Source organism: Morone saxatilis, unplaced genomic scaffold, assembly GCF_004916995.1.
Source record: "Morone saxatilis isolate NCDOM2014 unplaced genomic scaffold, NCSU_SB_2.0 Contig4, whole genome shotgun sequence".
NCBI lineage: Eukaryota > Metazoa > Chordata > Actinopteri > Moronidae > Morone > Morone saxatilis.
The window spans coordinates 3,872,113-3,888,736 of record NW_023339984.1 but is presented as its reverse complement, the minus strand read 5'-3'; the positions used below and the strand labels follow the sequence as shown (position 1 = coordinate 3,888,736).

General features: G+C 38.4%; 3 protein-coding genes across 3 annotated transcripts in view; all 3 read left to right on the top strand.

Annotated features, from left to right (window-relative positions):
* Positions 1-1,599, top strand: part of ndufs2 (NADH:ubiquinone oxidoreductase core subunit S2) — a gene marked incomplete at its 5' end in the record, with an annotated part of 4,477 nt that extends 2,878 nt beyond the window's left edge. The window contains 4 exon segments of the mRNA XM_035675571.1: positions 327-422; positions 706-789; positions 1,198-1,255; positions 1,382-1,599. Of these exon segments, the coding sequence (XP_035531464.1) occupies positions 327-422; positions 706-789; positions 1,198-1,255; positions 1,382-1,419 (276 nt within the window).
* A 238-nt stretch (positions 1,600-1,837) lies between these two features.
* fcer1g (Fc fragment of IgE, high affinity I, receptor for; gamma polypeptide) lies at positions 1,838-9,051 on the top strand. The gene is made up of 5 exons (XM_035675572.1): positions 1,838-2,043; positions 6,368-6,462; positions 7,316-7,363; positions 8,152-8,175; positions 8,266-9,051. Exons 1-5 carry the CDS (start codon positions 1,977-1,979, stop codon positions 8,317-8,319), a joined length of 288 nt encoding a protein of 95 aa, XP_035531465.1. The 5' UTR covers positions 1,838-1,976; the 3' UTR covers positions 8,320-9,051.
* Positions 9,052-9,872: 821 nt separating this feature from the next.
* Positions 9,873-16,624, top strand: part of nectin4a (nectin cell adhesion molecule 4a) — a 16,206-nt gene continuing 9,454 nt past the window's right edge. The window contains exons 1-4 of the mRNA XM_035675401.1: positions 9,873-10,200; positions 13,840-14,034; positions 14,686-14,853; positions 15,829-16,107. Coding sequence (XP_035531294.1) covers positions 10,146-10,200; positions 13,840-14,034; positions 14,686-14,853; positions 15,829-16,107 — 697 coding nt within the window. The 5' untranslated portion in view covers positions 9,873-10,145. The remainder of the gene's footprint in view (positions 10,201-13,839; positions 14,035-14,685; positions 14,854-15,828; positions 16,108-16,624) is intronic.

Sequence of the window (16,624 nt, the reverse complement as noted above, 5' to 3'; positions counted from 1 at the left end):
GAAATATGTGATGGAAAGAGTTTATAATGCCTGCAGGCTATTAAATCTTGAAACCTTTTTCCTGCCAAGGTTTCACTTCTGCACTTTAATTAAATATCAGTGGTGTCGCTAATTTGTCGTCGCACTAACCTGTTACAGAATTAGCCCAGTTCTTCTGTAAGATGCACTTTAACTTGGCTGCCTTCGAAGCTTGAGATCACCTCAGAACTTTCAGTGTTACAATTTTACATTTGTGTCATCATAGGCACATTCAACTTCCTCTAACTCTTGAGTGCATTGTTACAAAAACAGCAGCTGAGACATGTTTTATGTATTCCTTGTCCTAGATGTCAATGGAGTCTCTGATCCACCACTTTAAACTGTACACAGAGGGCTACCAGGTCCCCCCAGGGGCCACATACACAGCTGTGGAGGCACCCAAGGTGAGAGCACGTGTAATGTTATTTGGTATAAAATATGCCTTTTTTGCTATTTTCCTCTGACAAGCCTCTTAAATCAGATAATCTGTGGATGCCCCAGTAGACTTTTAGCAAATAAAAATCCCACTTTTTTAAGTGTACCACTCTGTAGATCCTTAGTATACATTAGGTTCTTTGAGTCTTAATTAATTGGAAAGCCTTTCTTTGTAAGCCTTTAGAGATTTGTTGTGATGTAATATGCTTACTCAAGTTTATTTATGTGTGTGTGTGTGTGTGTCGCTTGCAGGGAGAGTTTGGTGTTTATTTGGTATCAGACGGCTCCAGCAGACCCTATCGCTGCAAGATCAAAGCTCCTGGATTCGCTCACTTGGTGCGCACTCAAAACACAGTGAAATATTAAACACACCGGGTATCATTTATTCAACACGTTTAACGGCTTGTCCTTAAGGCTACTTTTACTTCATTAAGTACATTTTACAATGTACTATCGAAACATTTTTAAAAGCGTACAGATCCCCTCCCCCCTCTCCCTCCTTCCTGCTAGTCTCTTAGCTCATGGGTACATGAACTGTTTAACAGAGTCATTTGAATTTGGTTGTCTAGGCTAAAAATGTCTTTAAAGTTGCATAAACAAACTATTAGAGTAGTTAGTGCATTAACTTCAGGCTATAATCTTATGAATTATGAATATCCACTTTTGTATGAGCTCATCTGCCCTCAATAGTGGTAGCTGGTCTTCAGTTGTTCTGAATGTTAATAAATGTTTTCTTCTCTCTAGGCTGGTCTGGATAAAATGTCCCAAGGACACATGCTCGCTGATGTGGTGGCCATTATTGGTAAGAGAGTGATTATTGTTCAAGAATCCAGCTTCAAAAGGACAAAAATCTCCTCTCTGGAGTTTGTAAAAATGCAAATCTAAGTATGAATCTATACTGAGCCTTTTGTTCTTCTTCTTCTGACAGGTACACAGGACATAGTGTTTGGCGAGGTTGACCGTTAACGCGATGCTGCTCATGTTTTTGCCCCAAGAGGAGCATTCATTCTCTCCTCCCCACATCTGTTAGTCAGGTTCTCTTCCTGTTCACTATCCGCTGTAGTGAGGCTTTTGACAGATGACTCTGCTCATAGTCAGTGATGTACAATGTCCAAATAAACCTAATAAATATTTTATCACCGAACAGCAAAGTAGTGAGTTGTGTTTTTCACTGTTACACTGGAAAGGGTAACTTAGAAGATCAAAAACATTTCTTTTTTTCAAATGCCCCATTTCCTTGACTTGTCTGAAAACATGAGCGAAAATCAAGTATTAAACATGACAGCAGGTACTAAAGCCTCGATTGCTTGTCCTTCCTCTGGTTTGGTGTTAGAAGGGGAGTGGTCTGATCTGAGACAAATGGACTTAAAGCTCAGACCACAACTTCCCCTCTTGGCTGTGAAGTGTGCAACATTCGAGTGCTTTATCACAACGCAGAGAAAAAAAACACATTCACCGTTGGTCTTGTTTGCTGTGTGTTGGTTGCTGAAGGAGCCTAGTTATCGTGTTGAGCCCGTGTTACCATGGCTGTGTGGGGCAGGAGCCCGTTATTGCTGGCGATTCCTCTGTGGATGAGTTTTGGGAGAGCTGGTGAGTTGTGACATTAATTGAGGAGGAGAGTTTTTATATTGCTCAGGGTTGTACGGGTGGTTCAATGTGTAAAGGCCTCACTGTGATGACTTTTTAATTTAGGATAAGAACAAGAAATAACCTAATTCACATACAGTATGACTGAACAGAGGCTGTGCTGTTGAGTTCAATGGTTAACCAGGGTGAGGGTAAAGGATTTTAAGATTAGAATGAACACTTTAGCCGTGTACGACACACCTAGACTAAAATCATTTTTGAAAGTACCACTACTCGATGCTGGCAGACGGGTATGTGTTTATTTAAAACTGTAAGGTTTTCTAACTTTGGGCCTTATTCCATTCTGTGTAGGCAGCAGAAATACAGTCACCACATTAGAGTTCCTGTGAAAAGAGAAGCTGATCCTGTCAGTTCTTGTAACTTGTGGCAAAAAGCACTGAGGGCGGTGTGCATGGCTATTTTTTTAACTACCGCTAGTGACAAACCAGTTCACACGCAGCCCCTGCTGCAACCTAATAAGTTCTGTTTATTAGATCAGGTATAGCAGGTTCAGCTTCCTAATCATTTTACTGTAGTGTATATATTAGTGTATATATATATGTATATTGGACTACTATAGTAAAACAAAAAAGATGTTTGCATCACAACTTTAACAGCTGCTCCTTACACTGCCTTGAAACAGCTATGATATTAAGAAAAGAAAGTAGAAAGAAATAAAGTAATTTTACAGCTTTCAATGTAAAGTACAGACAAATATTTAGCCTTAAAACGGTCAGTAAAGGGGTCTAATGTTGTGTTTGCATTTGGTGGGAATGCAGCGTAACAGGCCAGGAAGACATTACAAGTACACCAATTACAGCAACTATTTTAATAATTTCATTTAAGTTATTTTTTTTAAAGCAAAAAAGCCAAATATTTAATGTTTCCAGTTTCTCAAATGTGGGGATTTGCTCATTTTTCTTGCTTTACCTTAAATGGAACTAAGCAGGCCTAATTTGGGGGTTTTGGTGGTTGGTGACACTGTTAACTATTTTCTGATATTTTATAGTTTATAGCCAAATTATTAGATTAATTGATTATGAAAGTAATCATAAATGTTGTAGCCATAGACATCTGCAATTCATGTTTTCTTGTGCAACTCAGAAAATCAAATTAAACAGGATTATTCAAAATGTAAGCGATAATATACCTGAGATATTTCAGTTTTAACTGCAAACCACAACTTGTGTGTAACAGTTTAAAAGAGAAAAGGGTGTATTTAGTTGCGTTTACACACTTCACCTTGTTTGCAAGCCCTCTTAGACCCTTAAAATACAATATCCACTTGTGAGCTCCTAGGTTGGATATAAAATACTAGTGGAGCATAATGGTGCATTCTGCGTAATGTGTGATACTGAAGTGTAACACACGTCACACTTTAATATTAAGCTAATAGTTAGTGTGTCTGTTTCCTGAACCCATATGCTGTATGTGTGTTGCGGAAACCAGAGGAGATGCTCATGTAGATAAGACACCGCATCTCCCACATGTACGACTGAGTAGAGGCATTCAGCACTGAATTTAACATGTCTACTGGTCTATTGACTCTACAGGGAAACTGTCCACCCATAACCCACAAGCCAAACATGTCCAACAATATCAGTCAATATCAAATGGATATTTCCAAATCATATGTAATTTTGCTGTTTCTATAAAAAGAGGAGATTCTTTGGAAATGATCCTCTATAGGTAATAATCATGTGAACACAGATGTCATAGTGATTAATTTCTTTGAATGCGTAATTGAGGACAAAGAAAGGGAAGGAACAGAAAATGACGTCTGAAGTCTGGGGATTTCATCAAAGAGAAGTGTATGTAATGTACGGAAAGAAACCTCAGTTATATTTACTGTATATGTTGCACTATGTTGTCAGAACTCACTTAATTCCAATGGCTTGAAAGGCCCAATCACATTTGTATTCCATAAAAAATGAATTAATCTAAACATATACTGCACATTCTCAAACATAGTAACACATAATATTACAGCTCAAATTTGATTGGACAGTGTGTAAACTGTCTTCACTGATCTGAAAAAGATCAATATCACCAAATCTGTGAAGTCTGGACTGTGTTACTGGAATCCTTGAGTCAGTTTAATGACACATTAAAAAAGAATGTGAAATGTGTTTAATGAAATGTAAATGTATTGATAAAAACTATTGGAGAAATAGAAAGAAAACAATAAGGAAGACTAATTTCTCTTGAAATTGTGTCAGTTATGCTTTTGAAAAGCTTTGAAATGTTACTCATTTAATTCACAAATCTGTCTTCCTGTCAACGTATTTAATCCCACAGTTTCTTTTTCATCGTTTTTAACTTTCGTTATCCTTTTAATTCTTCTCTTTTCATTTGACCAATCCGAGCCTGATACTCTGCCCAGTGCTTTGGACTGCCTTGTTTTTTTTCTGTGCATTTTTAAATTAAAGAGAAGTAACTTTTAAGTGATCATGTAATGAAAATGTCAATGTTAGAACAGGAGATACAAATTATATAAATAAACATTTTATAAGTGCTGAAAACAACATTGATAAATTAAATGCAAGGGATCCATATTTGTACATTAACATCCACATTACATTATAATCAAAATAGTTTTTTATGCATCAATTGTTTAACACATTTTAATCAACCAATTAAAATGAGGGGTGGAGGAGAAAATTAAAGACATACACAAATCCACAGTCACTAATAGCTATCTTTATTGCATCAAAAATTAGATCTTGCCGTACAATACAGTATGAAGCACACAGTAAGGCAGTCTTAAATAATCATACAATACCGAAGCTAACATTCCGATTTCTGATCAATAACTGCTAACACAGGGCCAATATATTCTGCAAATATTGGCTGTATTTTCAGAAACGCCTTACAGGGACAGGTATGAGTGAAAACATGACCCTGTGTCACTGTGCTTTTGTAAAGAGTTTGCTCGCAATTTCTGCAACAAATTCTTCCCTGCATGAAAGGTCAAAGACGCATAAAAGCCTTCTGCGAGGGGAGTCCTGGCTGTGTTCACCAGGAAGCCCAAGAAGTAAATAAAACGTACCTTTTAAAAGCTAGTTTACAAAGGTTTGGGTTTGTTATATTTTTTCTTCCAGTAGCCTTTATTAAAGTATACAGATAGCACCGTATTTAGGCGAGGTATTACACTTTGTACACTCTGCACTGGGACATGCTTAATCTCAGGTGATTTTATCTTTTAGTCAGTATTTTACCTCTATCATTAATGCCTCTTGATGTGATCCAGTAGTTTCTCTTCCACTGGTTAGAAATGGTAGCTAATACTAAAGTATTTTTAACTTTCGTGTGAATGACATTTCTTCGAGTGGTTGGTCAAACGATGACTCAATCGCTGCATCTGTTTACAGGAGAAGTCAGTGTTAGCTTTATTGGAGAGAAGCTGGATACCATTCTTTTTCTTTAATTTTTGTCATTGCTCACGTTTGTGCTTATGATGACACATTTTTTTCTGCTTAAAAGTGAATCAAAGGGGTATTCTACTATTAATCTGTGATTATTCCAAATCCATTCACTCTACTGAAATTGTGTTGCTTTTTCTCAGAAATGTGTAATCTTTTTAAACATCTAAATCATCTAATCTGTATCTTGGATATAGAAGGCTTAGAAAAACAATCATGGGTATAAAGCCAAACTGTTAACATATTAATGTGCTTGCATATACAACAAAGTTTGTTTAAAAATATTTTAAACAGCCGCAAGATGAAAACAATCATCCATAAAAGCCTGTCAACCTCCACATGCTCCTGCTCCTAATAGTATTCAATGAAATAATAATATATTTAATCCTTTCATGCACAAAATTACATGTGCAGTCCTGTGTGTGTACTTTTCCTCCCCATCTACCCTTAAATATCTATCCATAGATTGTATAAGAACTATTCTAGATAGCACACATTGTTCACTCACGCACTGTACCCTTTGCTTTCTCATGTAATGGCTGCGGTTACGGTTTGTGTCTCAATCGTAAATGATAACACTCTGGTTACTCAAATGACAATGAAACAGCCCCAGCTTCACTGAAAGCAGAAATAGTTATGTAAGAAGTGTGTTTCCCTAAAAGCAATGAAAAACACCAGATAAATTGTGTGATAAAATTGTTCAAGATGAGGCCAACTTTAAGGAGGAGGGGTGCTGATGATGTCAATCCAGTGCCATGAATCTTTTTTAATCCCTTAAAATGATTCATTGGAACAACACCATCAACATATACAGAAATTATGTTATTATGGTTTTGATCCTAACGAAGCGTTCTCCCGTGTTCCAGCCGCTGGTCTTGCGGAGCCACAGATCTGTTACATTCTGGATGGGATCCTGTTTTTGTACGGCATCATCCTGACGGCTCTCTACTGTAGAATCAAGGTTTGTGTGCTACATATTTGCCTTTACAGAAACATACATGGAAAAGAAGTGAACTTTTTCATATCGCATATTAAACATATATCACAAATTACATATATGCAAAAAAAATCTTTTTAATTTGCATTGTCTGAAGAAACACAAGATGTAGTATCATCAAAACTAATCTGGTGCATTATTAATGTCTGGGAGAAAAATATCATGTCATCAGCAAAATAAAGCATTCTGCACATGCAGGAAAGGAAAAAAGGATCAAAGACACGAAGCATTTTACCAGAAAACGCTAATATTTTACTGATGAAGGGGCTCCCAGATAGCTTACCTGGTAATGCTAGTCCCCCCGTGTACGGCGGAGTCCTTGCTGCTGCGGCCACTCGCTGCATCTTATTCCCTCTCTCACTCCCCTTTACTGTGACTATCCATTAAAGGCAATAAAAGAAAAAGTGAAAAAATAAATATATGTATATATATTAAGAAATATATATTATACTGATGTACTTTTCTGTTATTTTTAGATTTTGGTTTGACTTGTTGCTCTGCGGTTGTTACTCTCCTCTGTGCATGTACTGCATATTTGCAAGAGGAGTGTATGTAGTGAGGGTGCTGTAACTAAAGGAAATAAAAGAGTCACATTGTTGGCATTCGCCATTTTGGAAAAAGTTACATTTTCTCCCAAAATAAAACTTAAATGAGCTTGTTTGGAGTACAATCTTCACTGACGTACCAATATGTTTGTATGGCCAGCAAAATTAACTGAATATCTGATGAAAATACAATATAAAAACTATCGTATAAATGGATGGTAAAACTACAGTAAGTATTTCAATTATCACTCATTTAACATTGTCTTCTACAGATCTACAATGCTAAGGAGGCTGAAGCTGGGAAAGGAAAGCCCAAGCAGGTGAGAATGAACTCATACACACTTTATATACATGACTAAAATAGACACGAAGACATGTAGTCTAAAATTTAGCAGAGACACGTACACAATTCACCACAGCACAAACTGGGGTTTTAGAACAAAGCTTATCCGGAGGCAAAAATTATCCCACCGTTAAGGTCAAACCTCAGTGGGCAAACACCGATATAAAGAATGAAATCGGCACATACCACGTCCCACAAACGTATTGAAGTTTTTCAGCAGCTATGTATGTGCTGTCAGCTGTTTACATGACAGCTCTGCTCTGAAAAAGTTTCGATTGCTCAAGACCACCAAGATGCTGTGAGGCATATACCACCTGTCACTGGAATATGAAAAGAACTGCCACTAGATTGCTCAAAATTGCAAAAAGTTTATGACATGGGCAGAACTTTTTAAATATAGCCACTTTAATAACAACTTCCTTGTTTATTACTTGTGAAAAACTAAATTTCTGTTGGTTTCAAAACTTTTAAAAGTTTTTTATTTGGTTACAAGAGCTCTTAACCCGCTGTTTTACTGCTTTGCCTTTTTAGTTTACTATTTCCTATTAGCAGCCAGAAACTGTGCACTCTGTCACACACAAACACACACTCTGGAGTGTACACATGTGGTGTATTGCTTTCTGGCTTGCATCACCTTATATAGCTTGTTCTTTGCCTTCCTCTTTACATCTACGCACTTCGTTGCTGCCAATAAGAAGACAGACATAAATTCTTTAATTTGTTTTCTTACTGTTATCTAATATTGTTCTTTTCTACCCCTGACAGAATGTTGAAGAGGGCATCTACACGGTGAGTTTTGATGCTGTGAATAATGAAAGCTAATTGCTTCAATGTTAAATTATGGTTAGTAATTTCTCATCTCTTCTGCTTTCCTCCCAGGGTTTGACTCCTCACGCACAGGACACATATGAAACTATTGGCATGAAAAAATGAGGTGGTGCGCCAAGGCCCAAGACAGATCATTTCCTTTAAAAACTTATTTTTGTATTTAAATATTGCATAACCTTCCCTGCTTGTATTTTTCAGAGAATGTGAGACTGTGTTCATTTCCCTTTTGCTCGCAATTTATGGGAAGTTAAGAAGGACGAGACAGAAAGTTTTCTTGCTTACTTTCTTGTTATTTTTAAAGCTCTGTTGCACATATTTAAGTTTTACGCAAACATATTTTAATAACTGTGGTGCCTCAGAGACATTTTGTATTGTAATACTTATAAATTAAATGATATATTTCTCGTGTATAGCTGATGTACTCAGGCCTCCTGCTACAGACTCTCCAACTAACTTCCTCTTTTGGGAAATTTGGAAGATGTTAGTGTTTTTACATAGGGATGGCAAATAGTTGCAGAAGTGTTATAGTTTTGTGCAAGATAGGAGATAGTAAATTTAGTTATGAAACCATATTGCCATGCTCATCTTCTCAGTAAAGCCTTTGAGATACTGAGAACTGTGTGTTCCCTACACACCACAGGATGGCAGTGATGGTGTCTTTGAGCTCCTACCTGTTCATACGCGCGCACACACACACACACACACACACACACACTCTTCTCTGTAAAAGAATTTAATTTAGACAGACTGCTGTAAAGTTTTGTATGTTAACTGCTGTATGGTGGATGCATAAAGCTGTTATAAACAAAACCTATTAAACTTAATTTGCTTATGAAATGACCTTGTCTCTCTTTGAAGCAGTGTATCAGGGCTAACCTGTCTCCTGAACGTTTATAACGTTTATATAGGGAGTGGTAAACCTCCAGTCGTAAGGTAAACAACTACAAAAAGACATAGAAACAATAATTTTCTGACAGTGGTTTGGTTACCGACAGATTGTATGTAGCTCATAAAGGCTTGTGAGAGTCTGAAAAGATTTAATGTGGGTCACATTTATGACAGATCTGACTGATTAAAAACTTGTTTAACATGTAGCCAATAAAGGAGAAAAAGAAATCGCCATCATGTTGGGGAATACTATTGATTTATGAGATGACATTTCATTCTACTTAAACAATTAAATGTCTTGATTCAAATATTAGTATTTTGAGATAAGAAGTGGGCAGATTGGTTTAGATGGTGAAAATCTGCATCTCTGTGTCACTCCTCTTTGTTGGCATTACTGATGATCCCTTTTAAAAGAAAGGATTAATTTGTTTTTTTCCCAATGGGAGGAGGCACCTTTTGTTTTCAGCCTAGTATAGCAGCCTATTATAATATTCGGTCTGCGTCATTTGGACACAGTTGAAACTGGCTCCCCATTGCATGCTTTTCAGCTGCCTCTCCTCTGAGCAGAGCAAGTAAAGACGAGAAAATAACTGTCATGTTGCCTTAACCAAACCGGAAAGGTGACTTTTAGTGTGAGTGTGTGGTCGTGTATGAGTAAGAGGAGATGGAGATGAGAGGGAGAGGAGAGAGGAGAGAGAGAGGGAGAGAGAGAAATAGAGGTGTAGCACAAACAGGTGTATCCCAAACAGGTAAAGCTGCGCCTTCTTTTTTCTAAAGGGCAAACATGATGGCGTGTGCTTGACAAACCAACACCTAACCAAACTGAGAGGATTTACACTTTTCACAAGGTCTGAGTTTATCAGCTGCATTTTGGAAGGGATCTGGTTCTGGACAAAAAAACAACAACAAAACACCACCAAGGATGATCCGGCAGCTCAAGGCATGAGTCTGTCTCAGTGCTTTATGCATGCCTGTCATTTAGGATACTATTACCTGGACTGATGAGCTTTATTACAACGCAGAAACAGTAACTCCCGAGGAGAATGACATCTCTGCTGAACGCGCTCTCTCTGTGTCTCTGTGTCCTCAGGATCTTTGGTAAGAAGGCTTTACATGGAGTCTGTCCAAAGTGATATCTTACATCTATGGCATTCTTTTAAGACTTTACAGTATGTTTGTGTCTTTGTCTGGTGTCAGACATGATGTTATTTGAGGGCCTTACTGTTTTCATTCAACAATTAGGACGTAGTGACTTTTGTGGACTATTTCATGTGTAGCTCAGTATTCCTACAATACTTCTATACTGTCTGGTAGACCTGCTCATACTGCCATTGCGGCAGACTGAATATCTATGTGGTAAAATTTGGAAGAACATTTAAAAAAAAAAGTTATTTAAGAAAATACTTTAGACTGTAGAAGTAGCCTTTAGTTGTCTTCATTATGAAAGCTGTCTAATAGCTTGCCTACAGTATGTCATGCATATTCATTAGGCTGGGTTCTGTACACTGTGGGCAGGTGGCCAGCTTTTCTCCGGGATAGACTGAGCTGGCAGGAAAAACACTTGTGGCGCTGTCTGATATTTCAGGAAAAACAGGTTGCTGTTGATCAATTCCCCCTCCTCCTGTCTGATTCAGAGGAACTGCTTGGACCCTCCTAGTGAGTGCGTGTGTGTTGCTTAAGCCTGAATTTGTGTGTACAATATAACACCATGCATCATGATGCATTAATCAGTGTCCGCCTATTACTTACCAAACAGGTAAGGTCTGGAATGTATGTACCAAATGCAAATACTTACCCAATGTCAATGATAAATAAGAGCGCAGCATTAAAACATTTTTGATCCTTTACAGAACGTCAGCATAGGTTATGCCAGTGTTATGCCAGTAATGCAGCACAGGCAGATTCCACAGTAGGCTTAAATCTCTGGGTGACAAACACACTCAAACACACACACTCATGGAAAAACACACCTGTCTGCAGAGCACACTCATCATGTCTGATGGTAAATGCATGAATCATATCCTACCAGCTGACATATCTGAACAGATTCCCACATCAGGTATTGAATCAACACCTGTAAAAGTTGTGAACTTATGTTACAAAGCTACCTTTCTTGGGTGAGTGCTTGGTTTAATGGAAATCGGTGTTATCTACAGAATCATGTTCTGTTCACACATGAAACAGAAACTATATTAACAGCACATTTGTGGGACTAAAGGCAACTACTGTACCATAAAGTTCGCACATGTTCTGGCTCTGTAACTTGACTTTTTATTTTTTTTTTACTAGCCTTGCCAGCAGCATATGGATGGTAATATCAGATGGTCTGTCAATCTGTCCTTCTATTACTTTAGTCCAGACTTAAGTTGTAACTTTGGAAATCCCCTGATCCCCTGTTTTCTCTAGCACCCCCATGAGGTTCACAAGTGTGCTTTTAGCAGTGTCTCAACAACTATGGGCCATGGATTTGATACAGACATTCATATCCCCCCTTAGGATAAAGTGTATTAAATTTCACAATGGCTTAAAGGTCCAGTGTGTAGGCCTGAAAATGACTGACAATCCTATCAGCCTCAGCTGTACTCTGTGGTTGGTGCTAATTAGCAAGTGCATGCTAACAAGCTTAACTAAGACGGTGAACCTGGTTAACATTAGACCACTTAACAGTATGCTGACATTAGCATTTAGCTCACAATATTGCTGTGCCTACAGTGTCACAGAGCTGTTAGCATGGTCCTGTCAGACCCTACTTGTAGTCTTGTTGTCTATCGCTCCATCTTCTTGTCACGATGCTGGCTTATCTATCTCTACACACATACATCACACATCATCCTATCACCATCATCTTCTATCTATCCATCACATATTTATCTGATCACTATTATGCATAACTATCTAGTATTACTAAATTATGTCTATATTATCTATTCATTTACTATATAGTATATATACTGTTTTTATGGGATGTATAATCTATATCACTAATAGTTCAGAAATATGATAATTTGTGTATTTGGGTATTTAATTATCTGTTCTATATGCTATTCTATATGTTATATGTTCTCTCGTATGTCTGTTTATGGCTATGTATCTATCATCTTTGTTGATGTCCACAATGTTGTGAATTGATATATCATTAGCAATGAGTAATCTGTTTGCTGCAGTTAATTTCCTATGCAAGCAGTTTTCATTCAATCTCAACAGGGTCATCGGCATCAGGAAACCACTCCTTCTGACAGTAAATCAATCACCAGCAACACAAGCCCGGGGCCAAGAGCAGCAATATAATAGCACATTGTCATTATTATTCACCTGTTCAGGCATTTAGGTGGCAAACATTACATTTTGTGAGTGCTGGATGACAGCAGAAGATAAGGCGATTCATTGTAGTTCGCCTACATCAAACGGATTAGCAAATTTGATCTGTAAACAGACGGGCAGAAGTAGAAAAATGAGAGATTTGTGCGAGTTTTTGTGGTTTGAATGTTGCAGCGTGACAGTGTGAGACGCTCAATACACAGTGTGTGTTCACTGTGTTTTATGTCCCATATGTTTCCTCAGGCCTTGTTGAATGTCTCACTCTGTCCAACTGAGGTAACCCACCTGTAAGTTTGCTTTGAAAACTTGTCTCGAGCAACTAGTTAAGCGACATATCTTCACGGGTACTTAGCTCTTCTGATAGACAACCTGTTTTCTCTCTCCTCCTTTTCTGTCTTCACTCTGTGTGGACTCTTTAAACCCCACCGTGATAGGGAGTCTGCCATGTTGAACCACCATGTTTCTACAGTAGCCCAGAAGAACGAACAAACCCAACACTGGCTCTACTACTGGCCTGTCACATTTTTTTTCGGGGGGTTTCACAGCAAGCATAGTTTCTTCTACAGGCATGGAACAACAGTGTGAGACAAGGGGGTTGTAATCTGCAACTACACCAATAGATGCCACTGACTTCTACACATCGGTCCTTTAAAGGATTACTTTGACATTGCAGGAAGTTAGTTTCTGTCTTCTAAAACTCTTCAACCTTGAATGAACTGGGGGCACTCTGTGGATGCTGTTTTTCATTATCACATCTGTATTGTCTTTAACTTCAAATGTAACACTCATCATTATTAATTAAGTGAATTGCATTTACAGAAAGAAACAATGACAGTTTGTTTAATGTAACAGTATTGATGTCGGTTGGAAAATACAAAACCACAAATTATTCAGAGCACAAGTTAGCTAAACAGATGATGCCAGGACCAAAATGATAGTGCTTTGTTTTTTATTCACTCTACCCAGCCTAGATAACAATAGACAGGTGGCCTACAGCCATAGTTTGAACTTGAAAGGTCAGTGAACTTAGTGAGACTAGACTGCATTCTTTTGGCAAGTGCACAACGTTGCAATATTAGCTTCTTCCTGCATGGCTAAATCAGCAAATTACCGAGATGAGCTGTTTTCTTTGGGTAAAAAATGTGTAAATTAGCAAATGCGGTGAAATCCTGACGTCTTTCTCCTAGAGCTATTGTAATTGTAACTGCAGGTTCGGGTTGTAGGTCAAAGATCGATCTCTGCTCAGAGCAGTGGCCCCATAGCTAGGTTGATCTCAGTGTCAGTGGGTCGCATGTTGAAATATAATTTATCATTTAACCAGCGTGATCTCTGAAAGGGTTGATGTCTCTTTCTCTTTACATGTTTTTTATAGCTTGAACAGTCAGATGTATTTACTTATCTGCCCCTTTCCTCTTTTAGTTACAGTGGTACAGGGAGACTTTGTGGATCTCCCTGCAGACGATTCCATACACTCCTTGGCAGAAAAGGAGACCGTCCTGCCCTGCCGCTACCAGCCAGCCACGGGCGGTGTGGTGGTGCAGGTCACCTGGTTTAAGGAGGAACCTGACGCCACAAAGGACCAGATCATCACTGCAAACAGTAATGAACAGGAAGGTCAGTTGTCATCATGATCAAGCTCTAGTGGCTTTTTTTAAGTCACGTCACATTGTCTGCCACAAGCTTATAAAGAATATCATCACACTGAATAACTTCCCCTTTCCTCAAAGTGAGAAATGTCTTCTTATCATTTTTAGCACCAAGCAAACTTTCTTGTGGAATTACTAGTTGATGTATCAGTTTCAGTTGACAAGTGTTGGTTGCAGACTTTTATTCCTCCACTCATAGAACTAATAGAGCTTCGAGGCAAGTGTTCACAACTGAGGACTGTGAGAGACACTGACAAATTTTCTGTGATATCACAGGAATATTTCAGGGGTGGCAAGGCTCTGGTCTTTGCACTGTGTATTTTTGGTTTTGTCTCTTTAGGTTGATTTGTTGTGATTTAGGGAATTGCAGCTTACAACCACTGTGAGTGTGAGACATGTTGGGTAAGACCGTGAGCTAAGCCCCCACAATGTAATTGCAATTTCAAGCAAGGGTGGAGGCATGTGTATGGAACCGAAAGTGACAAAAGAAACCCTGAGGTCTGTTTTAAACTTGCTGGGCTTAATTTTTTGTGTCACATCCTTCCTCACATGATCCTTTAACTCTCTCCCTTCCTTACTGTCTGTCTCTTTCCTTCTTCTTCTGCCTCTCTGTCTACAGCATTTGGAACATGGCTTCAACGTGTGCGCTTTAAAAGCAGCGACCCCACCGCGGACTCGTCTCTGGTCATCGCGAACACAGATGTCTCAGATGAGGGGAAATACATCTGCCACATTAGTACCTTCCCCTCAGGAAACTTTGACACAGAGATGTCACTCATCGTGTGGAGTGAGTCTCTCCCATACAGTAGTAAAAGATTAGTTTACTACATGACTAATAATGTAGTGATACATGATAATAGCTTCATACTTACCCAACATTTTATTTGTCAGTTGTTTTTCACAAGTATTTGGTACACTCCTAATAAGGAATTAATCACCAGTCCAGGAACCACAATGTGATTTCATATTATCAGTATCATCGTTTTTTATTGGAGTCCAGATTAAACTGTATTTTGGTCCAGATTTTGACCAGAATCTGTCCATTGAGTAGAGGAACCAGACTATGTAGCAAGCTAGTAAATCAAATTAAAACATGTTTCTGCCATGCAAAGAGTTGTTTGTGATGGATAAAAATGACCTGTTGACTGTCCTTGTTGGCATTTCAACCATGTCTGCATTATATCGATTACTAATTAGCAGTTAGATGTACAGCAAACTATAGTGCAAATACTACTTGAGCATATTATTAATAACAAGTTAACTATAGCTTAAAGTAGTTTAAACGGTATGAAAATATTTACATCTTATGTAATTCTCTATAGCATTCAAAACTTGACTTTTTGACTAAATAAGCAACAATCAACAATCAAGTAAACTCAGGTAGTCTGCTTTATCAGGACTGTGTGGATGGGGTTTTATCAGATTTGATTGACAGTGGCCTGCTAAACTGTGATTGGTGCATGGAAATAATATGCGACATCGCCTTTCTCCAATTCAGCCCCACCCACTTCAAACCAGAGAGAAAAGCAAAAATACAAAAAAGAAATCTCTCATGTGAATTAAATAAAACTGTTCTCTTTTTATTTATTTTATTTTGTTCTTGTAGGACCAGTTGCTCTTATTAAGAAGCTTATTTAGAAAATATGTTAACAGGGCTTTTTAAAATCTCTTTAAAGGTTATATGTCTCACTATCTGTTAAGTGTATTGACTTCTCATCATTATCTTCACTTTGATCAAACACTGTAACAATCCCCCCTCCAGCCATTCCTATCTCCTCCCTGGACCCTGTGATTCTAGTCGAGGGACAGTCCTACAGGCAGGCTGCTTCCTGTCGCTCTGTAGCCCGCCCGCCTCCTCGCCTCTCCTGGGACTCCGACTTGAACGGCCAGTCCACCAGTCGATCCTCCAACAATGGGGTGGTCTCCTTGCAATACTCTCTGCACCCCTTGAGAAGCATGAATGGCAAGAAGCTGGACTGTCTGGTGTGGCATCCAACTTCGGCGAGCCCTCGTCGGCTCAGAAACAACCTGGTGGTGCACTGTGAGTATTCATCAGAATCATACAGAGGCAGTGTTACACGATGGAAATCAGAAAACCAGAAAGCAAACTCTCGGCCAAAACACGGCCACATTCAAAACATGCAAAGATAAAGCAAACATCTAAGAAAAACTTGTTTCAACAACCACTTTCAGTGGTTTACTTCCTGTTTTTATTACTGTCAGCATTTCTTCAAAGCAGAAATGGACTTCACAACTGTATCACTACTGTATCACTTTGACTCCTCACTTGCCTTTCTGTATTACTCAGTTGGACTTTCAGTACCTATAAATCAAAACAGGATATTATCAGGGCAAAATTACTCTGAACTTGTTACTGTATTTTTGGTTTATTAGTGTGCCTGCAAAGCACACTACTATTATCCCTCATACTTAATAAACTTATTATTCTTCCGTACGTTTTTCGGTCGACTACTCCTCCCGCAGTTTTGGTCGCACATACACAAAAAGGTACCAAAACGTGCGGCTCGGTGGGGACATTAGTGCTATGACTTTTCTAA

What these genes read in the sequence shown, in the direction of transcription:
- fcer1g (XM_035675572.1), top strand. Translation starts at nt 1,977, where the DNA reads ATGGCTGTGTGGGGCAGGAGCCCGTTATTGCTGGCGATTCCTCTGTGG. An exon ending in GATGAGTTTTGGGAGAGCTG is followed by an intron (nt 2,044 to 6,367) that starts GTGAGTTGTGAC and finishes CCCGTGTTCCAG; the next exon opens with CCGCTGGTCTTGCGGAGCCA. An exon ending in GGAAAGGAAAGCCCAAGCAG is followed by an intron (nt 7,364 to 8,151) that starts GTGAGAATGAAC and finishes TACCCCTGACAG; the next exon opens with AATGTTGAAGAGGGCATCTA.